This window comes from Malurus melanocephalus, unplaced genomic scaffold (assembly GCF_030028575.1).
Source record: "Malurus melanocephalus ecotype Western Australia unplaced genomic scaffold, MMel_1.1 scaffold_25, whole genome shotgun sequence".
Lineage (NCBI taxonomy): Eukaryota > Metazoa > Chordata > Aves > Passeriformes > Maluridae > Malurus > Malurus melanocephalus.
This window is the reverse complement of record NW_026623257.1, coordinates 1976001-1997308: the sequence shown is the minus strand read 5'-3', so window position 1 is coordinate 1997308 and position 21308 is coordinate 1976001. Positions and strand designations below refer to the sequence as shown.

General features: G+C 42.6%; 1 protein-coding gene across 2 annotated transcripts in view; it reads right to left on the bottom strand.

Moving 5' to 3' along the window:
* FBXL7 (F-box and leucine rich repeat protein 7) overlaps positions 1-17535 on the bottom strand; it is a 174875-nt gene extending 157340 nt beyond the window's left edge. The window contains exons 1-2 of one of the 2 annotated variants that reach the window (XM_057390383.1): positions 17169-17535; positions 14880-14945 (exon numbers count right to left, since the gene is read on the bottom strand). Coding sequence is in view for 1 of the 2 variants with exons in the window: in XM_057390382.1 (XP_057246365.1) it covers positions 10296-10332 (37 nt within the window). In the remaining variant the exon portion in view is untranslated. Of the gene's footprint in view, positions 1-10295; positions 10530-14879; positions 14946-17168 lie in introns of those variants that run through there. The other variant, XM_057390382.1, reaches the window with a different exon arrangement.
* Between the last annotated feature and the right edge of the window lie 3773 nt (positions 17536-21308).

The following is a 21308-nucleotide window of genomic DNA, read 5'->3' as shown; positions in this document are numbered from 1 at the left end:
AGACAGAAAGATACTTAGAGAGCTAAGACACTTTACTCTGGAAAACAGGGGACTCAGAATCTTATCAATGTGTACAAAAACCTGGAGAGGAGAGAGAGTGGAKTAAAGATGACAGAATCTTCTCAGTGACAGCCAGTGAACAGACAAGAGGGAATGGTCACAAACAGAAATACAAGCATTTCCACTTACACATTAAAGCTTTTTTTTTTCTTCTTTTAAAACCTACAGGTGACTGAGCACTGGAACAGGCTGGTAAGGAACACTGTAATGTCTTCATCTTTGGAGTGCTGCAAATCTGACTGCACAATATGATGGGTAATCCACTCTAGCTGGCTTCATTTTGGGCAGCAGGTTGGATTAGAGATCTCCAGAGGTGTCACTTCCAATCCTTSTGTTTGTGTACTTCAGGCTCTATGGACATTGAGGTATGGCCAAGAGATCACTGGAAAAGGTTGTAATTTTACTGTCTGTACAGATCTCTACTGCCAGTCTAGTATTCCAAAACAAGAAAAATTCCCCAGCAAGARGCTCTGGAGTAAGAGCACCTATATTCTCAAACTATGCTAAAATAGTTGAGGCCCTTCGAGCTTGTTGGCTAAAAAGAGTGCAATCATCCACAAACCTGAGGAGGAAGGTCAGCTACAAGATGTTTTTGACATACAGGAGCCTACAGCTAGCTTCAGCCTAATGCTAGCATGGCTAACTGGCACTGAAATCCTCCTGCTATGAGGCTTTTTTTATACCTCTTTTAGTATATCCTGAAGTTTCAAAACTTCTAATAGTTCATGCTGTAATAGTATATCAACAATTTTTACCTAATATTTCAGTAATAGCTTATTGTTTTCACAACTTTATTTTTAAAAAAGTTATGCAAGACAACAGCTGGACTATGGCATGCAGTTCTGGGGACCATAGCACAGGAGASACATGGACCYGTTGGAACAAGTCCAGAGAAGAACCACAGAAATGACCAGGGTGCTGGAGCACATCTTCTGTGTGAACAGGCTGAGAAAGTTGGGGCTGTTCAGCCTGGTGAAGACCTTATTGCAACCTTTCAATAGTTACAGAGGACTTATAAGATGGGGACAGATTTTGTAGTAGGGCCTGTTGCAATAGGGGTATTGGTTCTAAGCTAAAAGATTACCAGGAAATATAAGGAAATGTTATTTTACAGTGAGGGTGGTGAAACACTGGAACAGGTTGCCCAGCAAGGTGGTGGATACCCCATCCCTGGAAACATTAACGGCCAGGTTGGAAAGGGCTGTGAGCAACCTGATCTCATTGAAGATGTCCCTTCTCATTGCAGGGGGATTGAACTAAGATTTAAAACGTCCCTTCCAATCTAAACTACTCTACATTCCATGGTAATGCCACAAGGAACTGCCCTATAAAGTGTCGAAGAAAAAGCAAATGAAAAAATGGAATAAAAATACATTTTACTAGGTACTACAGAAAAACCAAAAAAACATTTGTTGAGTGCATCTTTTGGTGACCAGCTGTTGCCCCTTGTCTTGCCCTTCAGTGATGAACAAGATCAAGGACTGCCATCACTGCACCAGTGACAAAACAATACAAGAGCCATGAGTACCATAAGAAATTCTCAAATAAATGTCTTCATCAGCTCCCACGATAGCATTACTATCTCTCAAAGATAAGATTAAGCAAAATACTCCCCTAAGTAATTATTACACAGTTTGAGAAAAATTTCCAAGTTTCTCTGCTCCATGCAGCCACTCACAGAGAAATAGAATTGTGTGCAATCTCGCAACAAAATAATATCTGAGCCTTAAAGAGATGGAGTGCTTCTTCTCAATGCATGCAGTCATACAAACAAAAATGACAAGAACAATTCACAAACTGACATGATTACACTTGTCATGGGACAACTGGAGTTGATACAAATTTTCCTTTTACTGTGAAACAAGGTTGTGTGACTCTTGATCAAAAGGAGCTCTTCCTAGTTAACKATCATCGATATTATGGCAGTGGTTTTGGAGTCCTTTTTCTTTCTTGAAAATACCAACTGAACAAAATGACAGCTGACCTCATAACTGCTCCTTTTGTATCATCTGCAAATTTCATTTGGTTTTCTTTTTGCAGGAAAAAAGAAGGAAATTGAGGAAGATAGTTTTTAAAATAGATTCACTGGAAAGAGTATTACAACACCTTCCACCAAGCTAATAGGCTGCTTGAAAAGAGTTCAGTATGGCATTACTGTAGCTATTAYACACATTTGTACACAAATCCCTGAGAAAGGAAAGTGCCACGTGGTACCAGATGTTGATTTGACAAATTTATGCATTGCAGACAGGAATTTCCTGATTCAAAACATGGGCATGAAAAAGAGCTTCCTGTTGCTCACTTTACTTCACGAAATGTATAAAAGGGTAAAAAAAAATCCCCAAAAGACAACCATTTTTCCCTGTTTACTTGTTTAAGGCTGAGGACACAAAAGTGTATAGGGTGAAGCAACCYATTTTGCCAACACATTACTTTTGAGTTTGGATACTGGCACAGAGTTGGAACTTTTTCCTWAAATACCTGCTTGGACACAGCCAACTCAATCACAACAAGTTGGCAACAACTCCTTTATGCTTCAGTTCCTTCAAGGAGGTCTCACATAAACCCGTTCTCAATGCCATGTCTGTGCACAAGGACATTGGGAACTAAAATGAGGGGTGTGATCAGACAGAACTAACAGCTTTTCCCCCCGAAGTTCAGCCACAACACTACGAGTTCTCRACCTCAATGCTACTTGAATAACCAAGTCTTGAAGCTCATCTATCCAATCACAAGCTGCACACCCATGCACAYAGAAAATGTTGCATAGTTCTTCTTCTCATCAAGAAGGAACAGATTTTACTGCCAGCCCACCACCTGTTTTTCAGCTTTTGAAGGTCTCTACTCCTTAATGAAATARTTGTCCTAATTTAGCAAAGCACGTGTCCTGTATTAAAAAATAGGGCATAGCTAAGTATAAAACAAAGAGCAGAAATAAACCACTTGTGCATTTCAGCCCTCAAATGTCATCCACTGCCTTCTGCCAATCACTTTTCTAACACAAACAAGACCCATGAAGAAGCAAACCAATTCCTAGTTAGGAATTGTTCCCAGAAGTAAGGAATCCCAGAAATGGCCAAAGGACTGAAACAGCCAGAAAACTCGGTTTGCCGAGAAGTTTTTSGGGGTTAGCAGTTTAGACTTAAAACCACTTACCAAATTCTGAATATATGTTGATTTTTATTTTTTTCCCCTCACRGTATCAAGTTCAGTTTGGATTTTACGACGTCCAGTTTGGCAGAAGGATGTTCACATTCTGTTTAGAAGAGTTACCAAAGTAGTCTCCTTCCATGCATTTGGGAAGTGAGTAAAAGAAGAACGAGGATGTGCAAGTCCTGGACTTCTACCACCATAGCTAAGAATGCTGGAAGCTTTCCATGTCAGGCATCCCCAGCTACAAAGTTTATTCAGAACTCTGACTGACACCCAGTTAACAATTTTTTTTTATGTACAGAAGAGCATCCAGTTAAACTTGCACCATGCAAAGCTACCATCCAAGTCAAAGCTAAGCTAACTGACTGTACTCTAGGGAGTTATCTCTATTAACAAAATTATTAACTAGGGAGTTATCTCTATTAACAAAATAATAAAATAAAAAGAGGCCCTCCCTTACCCCCAGAAGCATTTTATGAAAGAATAACATTTTATCAAACAACATGGATGTTAGTCACTAAGTTACTTACTAAACAGCTTTTGAAAAAATTAGCAACTTTTRAAAGCCTAAATCTCCCACAAATCTGTAGCTGCAAGCATGTGTAYAAACACACATGCTTGAACCACATACAGTCTGTTCATTTTTTTAGAAAAGAAATTTCTGTTTTATGAGAAACTGACAGCAGCACAGCAGCTCATTTAAGCGCTGTGTCCAACCCTCCTCCTGCCTCTGCCATGTGATCTAGACAACAACATGCAATRTAAGCACTGAGCTTAGACAAAATTTACTTTTTGGAGACAAACTGACTAAACACACACATATAAAATCATTTTGCATTGCTCAGTTGACAGTTACATAAAAATGAACATCATAGGCAGATTTATGAAGATTACTTTCGGTTAACAGCAGTTGGCCACTTTCAGAGTCCAAATTCACTTAAAAAAAAAAAAAAAAAAACACTGCTTGAAGGATTGACATTTGGAATATTGCTATACTTTCAGTCCCAATTTTCTTATTAAGAGACAAGTCTCATCTCTCCAAAGGTAGCAGAGTGAAATCAGGCCACAAGTAAAATGCAAGAGCTGACGTTGGACAAGTACCAAAATGCAGAATACAATCACATAAAAAAATGTGCACACAAAAAGCACCATTGAGTAGTACCGTAGTATTTACAGTAGTCCCATGGAGGTTGTTAAGGTTCTAAAAAAAAAATCCACCAAAGAACCAAAACAACAGAGAGAGACACTTTATCCCAACAGATCACCTGAGAAAATATCAGAACAGTAAAGTAAGACAGCACTAGATGTGATGTACTAAACTTCATGTTTAATACATCAAATACTAATGTCTAAATGCAACTCAGACATCAAAACAAAGTGAGGAAAAAAAGGCTCCTAGGTTGTGTTTTTAGCACCCAAGTTGATGAGACTCTTCACTTGACTCTGGGAACCTCATAGGGTATCAAAAAAAAATACCAGGATGAAAAACTGCCTCTGCTGCTGAGGATGCAGTACATAGGCAAGATACCTCAGGGGGTGTCACAATTTTGCAATTATATAATGTAGTAAAAGCTAATTTATTGYCTTTCCCACTCCCCTCATTAAAATTTCCTGTGAGACTTCACAGTTTCTAACCACCAATATAAATAATTGGTAAATGATTATGATTCAACTCTTTACACAAAATAGTGCAGGACTATCATGATATACTGTTTTTCACAGCTGACATAAGCACTGTATGTGAAATAAGTCCGGCAACATCACGTGCAGCAACTAGCAGAACTGAACTAGCAGAGATCTGGTCTGAAACAAAAGGCAGCATTCAGGAGGAGTTAGTGCCCATTCAGAAGGAGTTAGTTTGGTGAAGGAACATTTTCAAGCTAAGAACTGAGTGAAAGTTATTCTTAGGAGTTTGCATTAAAGTCTTCCCTAATTAAATATTCAGATTAAAAAAAAAATCAGTYTGTCAACAAGGCATTTGATTCAGAAAGGATGTTGATTTTCTTGTCTAAGGTGTTTCTCCCACAGTTTCATCAGTTTTTCCCTTGCCGTCCTGTGATCTCTGCACAGGATCCRGTGTTGCATCAAGACTTCCATGATACATTTTAGCTGATCAACTGGAGCTGTGGCACTGTGCCACCAATCCTCCCTAGAATAGCTTCTGGAAGGGGAAAGTGCAGGAGATGCCAAAAGGAAGTTTTATACACAACTGCAGGATTCTGGACAGTTGACTTATTAAAAAGATATTCCTTCATATGGCCTGAACATCAGCATTGTCAAAATTTCATACCAATATTTGGCTCCTCTCAAATYTGACTGGTTCTCAGGTGTCAGTTTAATGATGAAGTCACTTGTGAAGAAAAGTGTTGAAAAGTTAATTATTTCACAAAGCACAATTTCACCTCAATGCTGTCAGAGACTGAAAAKTTATAATTTACAKCTTAAACATCTTCATGAAGGACTTTTGCTTATTACAGCAAAACTAKTACAAAAGCTACAGAGAAGACCACCATGCTATGACCTGGCCTTCTGACTGGGCTGCTCACTGATGGAGAGAAGATAAACTGGTCTGGGGAGAGAAGAATACATTCACTGAGGGATCATGCTTAGCATCTTCAGGGTGGAAAGCACAGCCCCAGCAATGCCAGCTGCCAGGCCAGCACAGAYCCTGACACCAAAGGGTGGAGGGAGAGAGGTTTTGGGTGTGTGGTGAGAAAGCCTCTGGTCAGAGGCAATGAACACCCATCCTCCACTGTGCAGAAGAGCCCAGCTGAGAGGCCCTTTCACCCTAGGCAGTGCTTATCCACAGCAGAGAGGGAGTGTCCTAGCCCATCAAAGGCCTCCCCAAAGGGGTCCCCAGACCCACACCAGAGCACTGCAACATGATGCAACAGAACCACCGTGATGCAAGAGACAGTGTCAAACTTGCCCTCCCCAGGAGATACGCATGGGTGTTCCCACCTGCCCAAAACACATATTAATCACTGGATTCTACACTTTTCAGCATGGCAGGGGACCCTCACCACCCAGAAGACCAGATGGAGGAGAGCAGTGAGATGTTGTTGGGACCCCCAGAAGGGTGATATGTTTCCATCTAACCCCTGTCACCTTCTCCCTGTCCCCTCCACCCCCACACACAACTTCCTCTATTTCTTTCTTTTTTCTTTCTTCCCTTTGCCGCTTTTACTATTAAATAAAATATATCAASTCTTTTGGCACCAACACCTAACCCCTTTTGGTTTTAATAATGTTTTTTGGGTATATTTCAAGCCTTTCTGGGTTCGATCCATTTTGTTCAGAGAGATTTAGCGTTCGCTGCTCCTCTGTGCTTAAATCGTTTCATAACAAATGCCTTCATACGTAAGAACACAGATTATTCCTCCAACTCACACCACAAAGCCAAAGCCTCCTTATATTACAGAATTCAGCAGTATTAAAGTCTTTCCCTTGAGGATGACAAACTGTTTCAGGTGATAAGATGGGACAACACCCAGTTAAACTTTTCCCAAAGGTCCCATGCCAACAGCGGGCACTACAGCCAGCACCCACCCAGCCTCGTGCTCAGCACAGAAGGTTGTCCTGGGCAGAAACATCACAGCACAGGGTGCAGCAAAGCACTAAGAAACACTGCCGAGGTGTCTGATGAACTTGGCAATTGTTAAAGGACAACATCCTCCAATCCAGCCCCCTCATCAGTGATGATGAGCAGTGTCCTGTTTTGTCAGCTGCAACAGAATCACATTTTAAGAGAGGTCCTTAAACAAAACACCTGACTTTTGAAAGCCTCTACAACAAAAGGCTGCTCTGTCCACTATCAGACAAGGCCATTTCTTATATAAAAACCAAGCAAAGAGCTAAATAAGTGAGAGAAAGCCAAATTATTTATCCTCATGACAAGAAGGTGAAGCACAGCAGTGAGACTCTTGCTAAGGTAACTGATGATTTCCACTGTGAAGGCGAAAGTCCTACAAGCTCTGCTCCATGATAAAGTGGATTTCTTGCTCCAGTGATTCATTAGCATCAGTGGCACTATTCAAACACAACTGCTGTAACACATTCAGAAAGACTCATTTCAAGCTTTAACACTTCCGTCTGAATCTACTGCATAATACAAGTCTGAAATATCAAGCTCCATGTATTTTTCAGGTGAACAGATTTCCAGGAATAATGTGCCTTAYAAAAAGCATTTTTTAAGCATTTTAAAAGCATTTTAAAGCATTTTAAATGAAAACTAGGAAAGTAAACTTGTATTTAATATTGTACATTTTCAAAGAGGTAAATTCCTGTAAACAAAATTTTGTTTATGTACTATTATATTGTTACAATTTTTTAAGGAGTGTTGTGTTCATACCCAATCTGCATGACATGATTTTTCAGATAAACAATTTTATTTACATTTAAGGTCCATTCAGAGCCAAGTTTCAGCCTTCGAAAATTAAACTAATGGAAAACAAATACATTGAAAGGTGCTGTCAATTCTCTTCACCAGACTCTGTATACTAATTTAGACTCCTCAAACATCCAAMTGTCCTGTACAGCTTAGCATGACAATTGTAGCTTCCAATAAAATCACATTCAAGAAAGCCTTGGTCAACCAAAGGAATAAAGGCAGTTCAGTGTAGTTGATGTGATCAGTCACAAAAATTAAGTTGCCTGAGATTATTACAAGCACAGCACAGATGTGAATTTCAAAGTAATGTTTATTGCTCATAAGTGTAACAATGTAGCAATACATGTAACACCAAATTTCCTGATCACAAAAGTTATCTCCTGWTTTAGAAGTAGTGTCTCGAGCAAGAGTTATCCTTGCCCTAACATATCTGTCCAGCTTCAAGATGAGAACCAATTTGGGCAAGACGTTCTGCAGTTCAGCAGCAAACAGGAGGGAAGGCTGTGTGAAAAAMCCCAACCATTTAAAAAATCATTTGCAGGTGTCTTCCTGAAATCTCACCTAAGGTATCAGCAAGCAACAAATGGGAAAACAGCCTTCAAGAAGCTCAGCTGACAAAGGTACTTTTCTCCACCCCTAAAATGACACACCACAGTGCAGCATTAGCCTACAAAGCCCAAAAGGCYGAAAAGTGTGTACCACAGACCTAACCACAGACACCACTCCAAGAACCTCCAAATGGATATTCAAAGTACACAGCAACTGGTACTCCTCCACACAGRAGCACAATCACATCCTATAAAAAAGCAACTTTTTACAGCAATTAAGTGGTTCATTTGCCAAAGACACCAAAAGCCTTAGTAGTTTATGGGAAAAAAAAAAAAAAGGCCTTTCTTTATCAGGTTTAAATTCGTTCTYTTCTCTATCACACAGGAAAAAGTGTACCATGAGAGCTTCACCAAGTTTCTCAGTTACTGATAATGCACAGAASTTACCAGGAAACACATATCTATAAGACAAATTAATTATGAAGTTTTGGTCATGGGGCTTCGGGATTTTTTTAAATTTATTTTATCTTTAGATTCTACCTACTTCTCAACACAGGTAATAGTCTGTATTGCAAAAATTAATTTGCTGCATGCAGATGGCACTCCCAGGATCCAATCTCCACCAAATGGAGGAGAGAGGTGAACTAATAAAGAACACCCTGGTAGCACTAATCCTTCTCTTCCTCACAGTGTCTACCAGGTAGTTCTGGAACAGTTAAGCTCTCCTTCCCCTCACTGAGGGCTGCAAAAGACTCAGTGTCAATCACATTCCTCCTGAAAAATTGTGTATTTATTGAAGCAATCAGTCCTCTGAATTCACAAGAAAGCACAGGCATTCATCCACACCTTCTTGTCATTGAGGTAAACGACCCTCAGCAACATGATTTTTTGCAGGTGACCAGAACTACCATCAATGTCCCTTTCAATTCTGGTGGAAAACTAAGATTTCCCCTTTCAGGAGGAATCCAAAGAGGCTTTGGTTGCAACTTCCAGGTTCACCCCATTTATGCAGAAGTTATTCTGGTGATGGTATCAATTGACTGAAACTCCTCAACAGGAAGAATAGCTTAAAGCATCTGACTTCATCAACTCTCCACAAAGCAGAGCTCATTTGGCAATGAATGAAAGGAAGTGCAGAATCTGCTCTAGAAGTGGCGTCTTTCCCCTTTCCTTTACACAATCTTCATGCATATTTTGGATGCGAGAGGTGTATTCTTTGGCAGCTGCCATCTGAACTCCCAAAGAATGGAGCAGACACAGGATCCTCTCCCTCGCTCCACCTCCAAACCCTCAACAGCAACAAAAAAAAAAAAAGGGGGTGGGTGGTGATCCTATATGACTGCCCAGTATGCCAAGGGGAAGACATTTATCCTACAGAGTTGCCTAAATACTTGGAGGGCATACATATACAGGGCAGCTAAAAGTTAAAGCAAGCCTAAAACTAGCTGGCAGGACGACAAACTTTCTGTACTTGCCATTGGCTTGCCTGACACCAGCTGACTGTTCCAGTAGTCCTTCACACCAGAAGCAAAGCAGCTGAAATTCATCCCTGATGCAACTCCAGCGAGACTAATAGGTTTCCACAAGAACGAATCAGACCTTGTATATCTAAAACCAAACCCACTAAAGTTTCACTGAAGCGAAATTGCAGGAGTACAATCTATGGATAACAGCTGGAGAACATTAACTCTCCCCCCAGCCCTTGCCGGGGTTAATTTTTTTCTTTCTGTTCAGACAGGAAGCAGTCATATACCATACTGCACAATATAAGGATCCTKGGATATAAAGACGAGTAGAAAAGGATTACAAAGACCGCTCTACAAGTTTTTAGCAAAGTTAGCGCTGCCATAACTCCCGAGCTGCCTTCGAAGAGCAAACCGCGCAGCTACCCCGACATCATGAGCTGAGACAGCACTTAAAATCTTATCTAGTAAAATAAAAAAAAAAAATTAAAAAAAAATAGGGGTGTTTTTAAGGGTCGCAGCTCAGCAGGAGCGCAAGGAATGTGTCGTATGTCGAGGCGGGGATCGTCCCGGCCGGGGAAAGGAGGACCCCGCCGCGGTGCCCCTTGTCCGGTCACCCCCTCCCCGGCCGGGTGGCCCCCGCCGCCGCTCCAGCACCCTGTGCCCGCCGCCCCAGCTCACCCTCGCTGCCGTACTGCTTGCCATTGTTCGCGCCCATCCTGCCGCCTTCATGCTCGTCGCCGCTTTCCCACGCCGCCGCTCAGCATCTCTACCGGGGGCGCCGGGCGGCCGCGGCTGACGGAGTGCAGCCGTGGGGCAGCGCCGGGGGAACAGCCCCCGAAAGTTTTCACGGCGACATGTCCAAAGAAGCCTTGCAACTTCCTCCGCTTCTTCTCGGGTGGCCGACACCCTCCCTTCCCCACCTCAAAAAAAAAAAAAAAAAAAATAAAAAAAAAAAACCACTGAAAAAAAACCCTTCAAAAAGCGAAACAATCAAAAATGCGATGTATGGGTGCGCCCTCCCCGCCCCGGTTTCCAGCCGGGGTGTCAGGGCAAGGAAGGCGGCTCCAGTTATAATCCACAAGCAGGACGGGCGGGACGGCCTCCGGGCGCTGCCTCCACCGCCCCGCGGCCGGCGCTGCGCTCCCCCGATGCTTCAGCGCCGCTCCGCCTTCCTCCTCCTCCTCCTCCCCGCAGCCCTGCCGCCGCTGCCGCCTCCCCSGGGAGGCCGCCGCCAGCCACTTGTTGCCCGGGGCGGGAGGAAAGGGAGCCTCGGCCGCAGACTTTTGTTAGCGGGAGGCGCCTCCTCCCGGCGCCCAGCGCCGCCGGGCCGGGCCGGGGGAGGGAGGGACGGGGATGGAGGCAGGATGGAGCCCGGAGCCGGCCCCGGCCCTTAAAGACACAGCGCCCGGCACAGGGGCTCCCCCGGCCCTGTCCCAGCACAGCGCCCCGGCGGGGATGGCTGCGGGGGCTGTGACAGAGACCCAGCCAGGGCGACAGTCCCCGGGTGTCCGCCCGACGCTCTGCGTTCCGCACCTTCGCGGCGCCCCCGACCCCGCGCAGCTCACAGGGGCTGACACAAAGTCACCGTGTGTAGGAGGCGGCCGCACAGCGGGGCCACTTCTCGATCCCTCCGGCTGCTCCGGAGTTCGAGATGTTTTCTCCTTGCAAGCTGTATTCCCTCGGTCACTCGATTCCAGTCAATMACTCCCGGCCGCTGCCGCCACATTGAAGAAAAAACATCCAACTGTTGTACATCCTCCAAATCAGTCTTCAGGTATCTTGTGAGGRTATCTTCTGGGTATCTTTTCTTGCGATGAGATGTTTTTCTTTAATTCAGCTTTCTTAACAACCAGTTTCTTCTTCTTTCACCCCAAAAGACAGACTATTAAACTCTCAAGACCRCTGGGATTGTCAGGGATAGTGGATGTCATTAATGGGTAAGTGCCTTTTCCAAGAACAGCCCACCCAAACAGCAGAATTGGGAAGCAAGGTTTTCATACTGCATGAGAGTCCACACCACCTCTGCCTGGCAAAAGGGGCTGGATAACAAAAGATGCTGCCAAACTGCGTGTGGCCAAAACTGCCAGTCSCAAGAGTGTACTTGCCCCCAATGCACTAGCTAAAAATAACTATTAAGTTTGTTCCACACAACTGTTACCCAGATTAAATGGTAACCAAGTGTTACCAAGGCTTTTTGGGAAAGAATCAGATTTAAAAGAAGTGCAAAAAAAGGATGAAAGTTTGTGATATGTGGAGACAGACAGTGGAGCAGGCAGTGCTGGTTTGGTGCTCGTATCTCACCCGTGCATTTACCTGATGGTGCTGGCTCTGTGTCTGGCGGCAGGTGAGGGTGTAGCAAGCAGGAATCCACACCCCAGGTGTGCAGGGGATCTTGTGGCACATCTGTTAGCACAGGGAGCAGGGAACTATCCCTGAAATGTGGATTTCACGGGTGCCTGCAGGAAATGTGTGRGAAGAGGGGGACCCACACTTCCAGAGGAGGGCTGTTGGCTTGTAGCCCACACAGCCTGGGGAGAGGCATGCCCAAAGCAAGGCATGTTTGGGACTAGGGCTTTTTAGGATTGGTTTCAAAGTTCTTTACAAGTTTTGCAAGTATCTATGGTTGGTGTTCATGTGTTGTATTGCTCATACTGGCCCTCAGCATAGAACTCACTGATTGCCAGGTCAACATGTCCTTGTCAAAAAGACAAAATCACTTTAATTCTGATTTGATTTAAATCAYGAGTTGAGCAGTTTTCCCTGCACCACACTATGATCTTATGTATGAAAAAKCCTCCCAGCTATGTGCTATCCCAGCACTCACAAGACAATTACTGCATGTACAGATAATTCTGAGCGAATTATGKCATTGTCAGCTTGTACAAATCGCATATGAAACTGCAGAGGAAAAAATATCAACAGCAACACGATTACAGAAAAGGTGTCCAAAACCTCAAGTTTTGGGGTTGGGGGGAATTAATTGAAAAAAAAAATAAAAAGAAGTAGTGCATTTTCATTAAGAGGTAGGCTAATTACCGGAAGCTGAAACAGCACAGATGACTGACAAGTAATCAGGCAAAGTTTATGAGGCTCTAATCCCATCAGACACCCATCATTAACTTTCTCCTTGCGAAAAAGTTTTGGTCCTGATTCAATACTGAATAGTACAATACAATGCTACACACACTCTTCAGCTCTCAAAAATCAGTGAAGGTCTAAGAAAATAGTGCCTTCTGGAGTCAGACTCATCAAATGACCAGCCTAGGTCCTTTGAAACAAAATATGGAATCAGTCTAAAAATATAGATTTATGTAACCAAATTTAATTTCTAAGCACTAATATTGAACAAATTTAGAGCAATGTCAGAGCAGGCAGGCCTTGACACAAATGTCTGCTTTTAACATCTTCTACTTTCTTTTCAAGAGTTACCTGTTTGGGGGCAGGGCAGGGGAGTGGGGGAGCAATCTGCCTTCTGTAAGGCAGTAGYAGGCTGTGGGATAAGGTCAATATCTCCTCACATATGGAGTCTCAGAGTACCAGCAAACACATCCATCCAAGTACTTTTTTTCCTTCTGTGTGGCTTGTGGGGTTTGAAAAACACACCCCAAACACTTGCTAGGAACTCACCCAGGCAGAGTAGGATGTTAAAGATAAAAAATGGGGTTTTCTACAGCACAGCAGCCTACCTTTGTCATTCAAACCCAACTCAGCTGTGGGCCAGCACCTCCAGCCATCCCATCCTCCCCACCAGTGCTGCAGGGCAGTGCTAGTCCCCAGCTGTGGGTGAGCACATGCAGGCTGGAAACAGCACGTGTCCCTGCTCCATGTCCCTGCTCCATGTCCCTGCTCCATGTGTCCCTGCTCCATGTGCAGCTCAGCTGCGCTGAATTTTAGCCTGAAATGCAGCCATGGGAGTATCCATGGCAAACGACTCCTGAGGCAACTTCCCAGCTCCTCGTGTCACTCCATGTGCTCTGCATCCCATGGCAGTCAACAACCTGAAAGTTTTCCTGTGGGGGTCATAGGGCCAGGAAGGCCAATGATCCCATTTCTAAATCCTAGAAAGTTGTGCATTTCTTGCAGCAATCCTTTTGGCATGTGAGAGAGAAATTTCTCAGACTGGTGGGAAAATCATCTTACATAGACCCAAGTGCATAGTTGTATGTAAGCAATTTTACATGATTCAGAAAAAAAATCTCCCTGAGAGGAAATATGGCACTTTCCCTCCAAATTCTGCATCTGATGCACCAGAAYTAAAATTGCTCCCTCTGGGGTAATTTTGCTTATCAAAAACAGCATAGGCTGGTGCCTTGTGAGACAGGAATTTCAGCTGTTGAAGGAACCCTTTAAAGAATAAAGACGTTAGACAAACAAGTTATCACTCTGTCAAGTGTATGACATAAATCCCAGGAATATTCCTCCATGACCAGAACCGAAGGGAAAGACAAAAACCAAAACCAAACAAAACAACAAGCGAACAAAACAAACAAAACTAAACAAAACACACAAAGAAACAAACAACTCTAGAGAGAAAAGAAGGTCTTGGCTTAGGAAATTTGAAAAAACAGCTTTCTGATGAAGGACTGAATATTGCTGCTGCACATCCTGTTACAGTCTTTGTATAGGAGAATGAGGTGGAAGACACAAGGGCAAACAGTAAAGTACCCAACTCATTTTGTTATAAAGACATAAAACTCATCACAGATGATACTGCTGACAGTGGGTACTTGTTTCTTGCAAGGCATTTAGGTCACTCAGACTTGGAACTTCATAAGCCCAAAAGTGTCAACGTGAATAGGCAAGTTGGGAAATGCTAGTTTGGAAAGGGTCTACAAGTTCCAGCTAGGACTGAGTCATCTTAGAGCCCTTCAGAATTTACCAAACAYTTGGTTAGTTGGGGGATTTGCTGTGGGACCCTGGGGGGCCTGTTATGTTCAGACATATGGTTTGGGACTTAGTACACTTGCGGTGCCTGCACATGAGACTTAAGAAGATAYTTTCTTTCAGCAATTTTCAGAGATGTTTCGCTCATTCTTGGCAAAGTTATGCAGTGGTTCTTGTCCTTTTTTTTTCCACATTGTCTTCTAATTGGTCCATAACTTTTACATTAAGATTACTCATCTTGAACTACATATTATATTTATATGTAAACACAAAGGACAGGTAGCAGTCTCTTGGCTGTGGCTGAGTTAAGCTGCCTGAACCACAATCACATAATTACCATGTAACATTGTTTACAATAACACAYTAAGACACTCTCACCTTCAAAATGGTGCCAAGAATCTGAAAGCACATCTTTTCAATGATCCAAAGGAGATTCAGAGCTTTCTGAAGGACAAGAACATCCTTAAGAGAGTTTGCCTCTTAGTGCAAGCAGTACAAGCCCACTTAAGAGGGGAGGAGATGAAATGCTATCAAGTGCTGGTTTTGCAAGACAGTAAATGTTGTTCCATATGAGATATGCCTTCCAATATTTTCCTTCTTCAAAGGAGATATCAATGCATTATTCTTAGACTTGTATCCTGTCCCAGTAAGAGGAATTTCGAAATTGTTAGAGCTGAGGAAGAATAAGAAATATATGGGCCAAAATGTTTCTATTTGAATGTGTTGCTACAGTCATTTCTGGGARTGTTTGTATGACATCTCTATTCATTATGGGCCTCCCTCTGTGGTACATTACATGTCTCATGATGCACCATTTTTCTAATTCACAAACAAAACCACAGCAATTTTGGAAGAAGTAGCCAAACAAAGGGTTCTGGATAAATAAAATACAATTTTTAAAAATTGAAAGCAGCAGAACTATTTCCATAAGGTATTGTCACAGCAATTCCAACACTAAATAATTTGGCTTTGAAATGTTTTGGTAGGGTTTTTTTCTTCGGTTTTAGTCTAAGCTTTCTTCTTTGAAAGAAAAAATAAATATCAAAACTATCAGCTACTTCCAAGTAGCCTTATGTCAAAGTTCAATTTAAAAGCCATTTGTATTTCAGGTCTTAAAATTCYAGCAGCAAATCTAACATTAGTTTTCTATTTGATGAAAGAAGCTTTGATTTTTCCTACTTCCTTTCCTTTCCTTCTTTGAACATTTTAAGCATTTCGTTTCGCAATTTGAATTTAAATAAAATGTTAACAAATTCAGTATCCTTTTAACGACAGCAGAAGCCAAGTGATATTTTTCTAATTAAGTCTACTTTTACATCACCATGTTCATAGGGCTGCATATATTTTGTGAATGCTTCATGATAATATCTGTGTTGACTGTTTTTGGGCATTGTAAAGGGAAAAAGAATCCAAAAGAAATTTGACTAATAGGTTGCTGGCAACTTAAAACCGTTATCAAAAGCATATTGTTTCATTAACAAGAAAATGATCCATTAATGCTGTATACCTCCTGAAGGAAGAAAAAAAGCCTAGATTATCTTCATCATTATAGATAAAAGTCATGGCCTCACTGCCCTGTGACCTGAGAGAATGTGCCATTTTCTCATTAGTAGCCGTGGTATCATTATGAGTGACTGGATCTACATGGCTAAAAGCTGCAGGATGTGAGGATAGCTCACACTGCATTTTACGGGACAGCTTTAAGTAGAGCCTGTTGTGCTGGCTGAGAACTCTGTGAGCATCCACTTGCATGAGGTCAGGCTGCTCCAGCCAAGCAAAGGCTCTGGTCCCACAATGACTTCAATAGGTCTGGTTGAAATGCACTAAATCAAGGTGGTGCTCAAGTTCTAGGACATTTTAGATAAGATAAGTTTATGTTCTGATAGGTTGTCTGATGGATCTTAGACCAGATGAAATACAGGCAGTTCTGTAAAATAAAGATCCAGTTTTATTTTAAACTTCTTTCAGAACTTCAACTAATTCAAATCTTTAAAAGTTTTAAACCGACCTGAGATTTTAAGACATTTTTGCTGATTTTGTTTTCAGTTTTCAACTCACAGGAGAAAATTCTCACTCAGATCAGATTTTTCCCTTCTTCCAACAACAAAAGCAATAAATAAAGTTCAGACCGTGTTGAAACATGTTTTACATTACATGTAAAATCTGTTGAAAACATAGTGAGTTTGAAAAGCCAAGTTCCTAAGTCTCAAAGAATGAAGGCTGTGTACAGCTCCAGAGCCACCACCCTGAAYGCCGCTGCCTTGTCTGCAGCACACCTTCCACAACAGACAAACCTGAGGCCTTYAGGCAATGCTGCAAAACCACTTCATTCCCAGAAGCAGCTTGCAATTATGTAAATGGTGGCATTTTAATGCAGAGGCACAATGAGACTTAGTAGGACTGTATAAGCAAAATTAATTCTGGCATTTCAACAGCTTATGTCTGACCTTGCARTTTTAACACAGAGGTTTTTCATTGGATTTAAAAAACAGTGTTGGCTGGTGCATTCTCCAAAAAACTGAGCAAACAATGAATTTAAGATACATTGCCTCATCACACTGACATGTACAGCAATGATTTTCAGTGYTGGAAGCCTGAACCCTGCTAAACAGACTGCTGTTAGTTGGGTTAAGAGAAGTACATGGAAACATAAGAATTGACAAATACCATGGCTGGTATKGTTCTTCTTGGGAAAATTTGTGGCCTTCTTTCCAGGTGTGGCCAGGTTTCCTTCCAGTGATAAACAGAGCAGGGTGAGGGTTGTGCCCAGATTGTTCATAGTAGATTTCACACTGTGGACACTCCCTACACAGGGAGTAACGTTAACACAGGGATGTGGACAAACTTTGGAAACCCATGTCTAGAAGYAGCCTGTAGGAATCAACACTGGGGTGAAAAAACAAAGTGTTTTTTCAGTGTTTATCGCCTCAAGAAGCAGCTGGTGTTGCAGGATCAACCAGAGGATGCTGCATTAGACCGAGCTTCTTCTGACCACTGCATCTCCCTAAGCACTGCTTCTTCTGCTTTAACCACCACCCCACAAACAGTGCCATAACACCCACACACCAAACCTGCATTTTGCATCCTTTCTTCCCATCTGGCTAGCTGTATTCTCAGCTTCTCGTGCCCCATGTATGCCAGAGACACCTCACTTTCACCTTTGTGCCAAAAGGCTCTGCAAAGCTCACTTTCACCTTTCTGGCTTCCTTCCCTGCTTCSTGCCTCTGCTGTCTTTCCTCCCAAGCTGGTAACCAGTACACTCTTGCATTTCCACAGAATTTTTCTCCTCAGCACTTATCTCCACTAACTTCCTTCTACATTCAGTCTTCATCAGTATTCCCTGAACCAATTTTCTTCTGGTTGCTTGCCGCTGCTGCAGCCAGTTCCATTCTTCTGCCTCAGACTGATGTTAATGCAAAACATTCTAACAAAACTCACAGGCAGTGGCTCTTGAATTGTTCAGCCCTGATGAGCTCCCTCCCAGTTCCTTCTTCTTTTCATAAGGAGAGACAGCAAAATTTAGCCAYATRAACAKGAGTTTAATCAAGTTTCAATCAGARGGTTTTGTTGTCTTYCAGGACKTTCTGAGGCTTCTTACCTGAGTTGTCCAGCTTGCAGCCAAAATGCCTTATTTTGCCTTGGTGCTGTCACTCCCTGCACAGCCAGCCTGGATTTTCTTCCAAGTTTGGATTGACTTTCCTCAGTTTTCCGTGAAAAATTCACAGATAGCTCTGTACAAGGTTTAGGGAGGGAAAAAAGTCTCTTTGCTCTCTAGATCTCGTCACAGGCCTGGCAGAATCATATCTTGCCCAGTCACTGGGTCACTCAACTCACAGATGGAGCTGAACTAGGTTTCTTCTGAGGCAGCTTGCACCTACTGAGAACAARTTTGGGAGAAAGATGTTCCTTCTCCCAAAGGCAAAGCCAGCAAATGTGACTCTGGTATCAGTAACGTTAACACCACTGTCACCCCATCCTGCACTCTTAACCAAGAACCACAGCTTGGYTTGTGAACAGCAGTGTGGTMCACCAAGAAAAATGGGTGTGTGAARARTCATGCACAAGAAGCTCTTTCAGTGCTGCAGGCTGGATTTCTGTGCCACAGTTAAGGAAAAGTGTGTGTCTGTGTAGACATCAGCACCYACCTGATGAAACAAAGCTCAGGTGTGAACATCAGCGTGAGGACACCGATGGCAGCTGTCTSTGTGCRAAGGAACAGTTCAACATCAGCCCATGAAGAGCACGTGCACTTCCCCTTGCAAAACAGGACAGACTTGTTTGTGTGCTCTGCTAGGAAATGTTCCAGCAGAGTGATTCTAGAGTGCTGTGCATCAAGTTCAGTGAAAATGTCCCCTGTCTTTTCCAGTTTTCATCACTCCACATGCAGCATGCCTCGTCCCATATTGTCGTGGTTTAGGAATGGTATTCCCCAAGGTAGAGTTCCCACGGAAGGACCCCAAACCATGCACTGCTTGTTCACTCTCCCTTCTCCCTCCCCGTGAAGGGCTGGAGAGGAGAAGTGGAGACACAAAGGTAAAGATCATGGGCTGAGATTAGAACAACTTACTGGAAACAGCAGTGAGATAAGAAACTAGCAATAACAGCAACAGTATTGATAACAGAGTGTACAAGAGCCGAGGGATTCACACACAAGAGCTCACCACGAGGAACACAATGCTACCCACACAACTCCCTTCCCTCCACGTGACCAGGAGGGATCCCTTCGGCACCACATCCCCTGCTCATGACCTGATGTGCTATGGAATAACCTCAATGTCCTGACCCTGTCCCTCCTGGCTACTGCCAGGAAAAATTGACCCTTTCTGAGCCAGAACCAGGACACATGCCCCTATAACTAATTTGGGAATTTGCCATAAGGATGGTGTCCGCATGTAAAGCTAGCACGATTAGCATGCATCTAATACTTCCAGAAATTTCATAAGACATCATCTAGTGGGTTAATTTCTGGCTCTACTAAATCAGTGAATTGCTTCTGGGAAATGAGGTATCATTTCCTTTTTAACATTCAGATCTACTATTCTAAAGATTTTTGCTCATATATATTAAATCTCTTGTGCAAGTCCTTTGCAGTTAAGAGAAATATTATAGGGGTCTTACTACAAAGGGAGCCAACAGCTGAAGCATCATTTTTTTCAATTCMATTTTGGTTGATACTTCTCCTATTTTATGAGACTCTGTCCTTCACCACACAATCTCCCCCTCCCTGCTGGCTTCAGGAGGAGTCCAGCCATCCATTCATCATCACAAAACTTTGCTTAGAATAACATCTGATGACAATGCAAAGAGTGCAACCTCCCACCTAAGCTTCAGCTTCAGCATATCACAGCCGCAGAACAGATCTTAGATTCTAAATTTTTACCTCAGGGACACCATTCAGGAATTCTCGTTCAGGGAAACAGTTTTCCAAAGCGATGGAGATCATCTGAAAATGTGGGAAACTGGGCAGCATGGTTTCCAGCTTTCCTTGGAGTAAGCTCTAAGAAGGACCAGCCATATCTGGCTTTACCCCAAGCAGATCAGTGGTTGACAATGTATCTGTGCCACAATTTTCTTACTTATAGTATGATCCCTCTTCTAAATTACCATCAGTCTTCAACACAAAGACAGCTTCATATCTATACTTATATCATTTTCTGCATGGTATACATTTGGTTTGGGACAGAGATTTTTCAACATTTCATCACATGGATCATCTTTCAATGATGATGATGGATCAATGGATTGGCTGTTGTCTCCCATGCTTTTGAAGCAGCTAAAGGAACTACTTAATCAAAGGTAAACAGTCAGCAGGGGCATCATTTTGCATGGATAGTTTCCCTTTGCCATGGTAGAACCTGGTGACGCGCACACGCCGTGTGTGGTRCGAGCCTGGCACCAGGCCATGGCCTGACCTTCATCCCTGAAGGGCTCAGCAGTCCGGCAGCTCTCCCTGAAATGGCTTCACACTTCATTCTTTGCCCAACTGGGCACATTTAGGCTGATGGCCAGAATTCAGCTTGGTAAGGCAAGTGTCTAGTGCACACTGACCTTACTTGAAAGCTGGTCAATGTCCTAGATCAACAAACACCATTGTCTTTGAGACATAATTTTTGTGAAAGTTTCCAACCATCAACAAGGCTGAACAGAATACAAAGTTGCATTTTCTAAAACAGATGCTTTTGTGACTTTTGTCCTTTTGCTGCCCGTTTCACTGACAGGGATCAAGTTAAAGAGTCTGAGGAACTTAAGGCATTTCTAAATCCATTTCTTGGCATTTATGAACTCTGGTGACCAGTAGTAATAAATTAATGAATAATTCAAAACCACTTATGGAAGTTACCCTTAGTAATTTCCCTTTAGATCCCATGTACTGAACAGTGAAGACAGCTACAATGGTTGGCTTTATCAGGACATTAAAGCTGTTACAAGGGTTTAAAAGATAAGAATAGCAGCGCACACAATTTCAAGTATAAGTTACATTAGACATGGTGATATCAAGCCAATGTTCTCATGAAAGCATTCATTTAGTGAGTTTAATGAGSGCAATTTGTCAACAATTTCACACACCATTTGCCTAGAATTCTCCAATGCAGCATTTCACTGCACGCTCCTCCCCCCCAAATAAAGTGCATGTTGTATACAGTTTTGCCTATCATTAATCATCTTTTCAGCRCTGCAAGTTCAATGCCACTTTCCCAGCAGGAGTCCAAGGGAGCAACATAGCCAAAAGAGGGAAAAGCCATGGGAAAAGAAGAATATAAATGTTCACTTCACCAAAACAAAACTAAAAAAAAAAAAAAAAAAAAA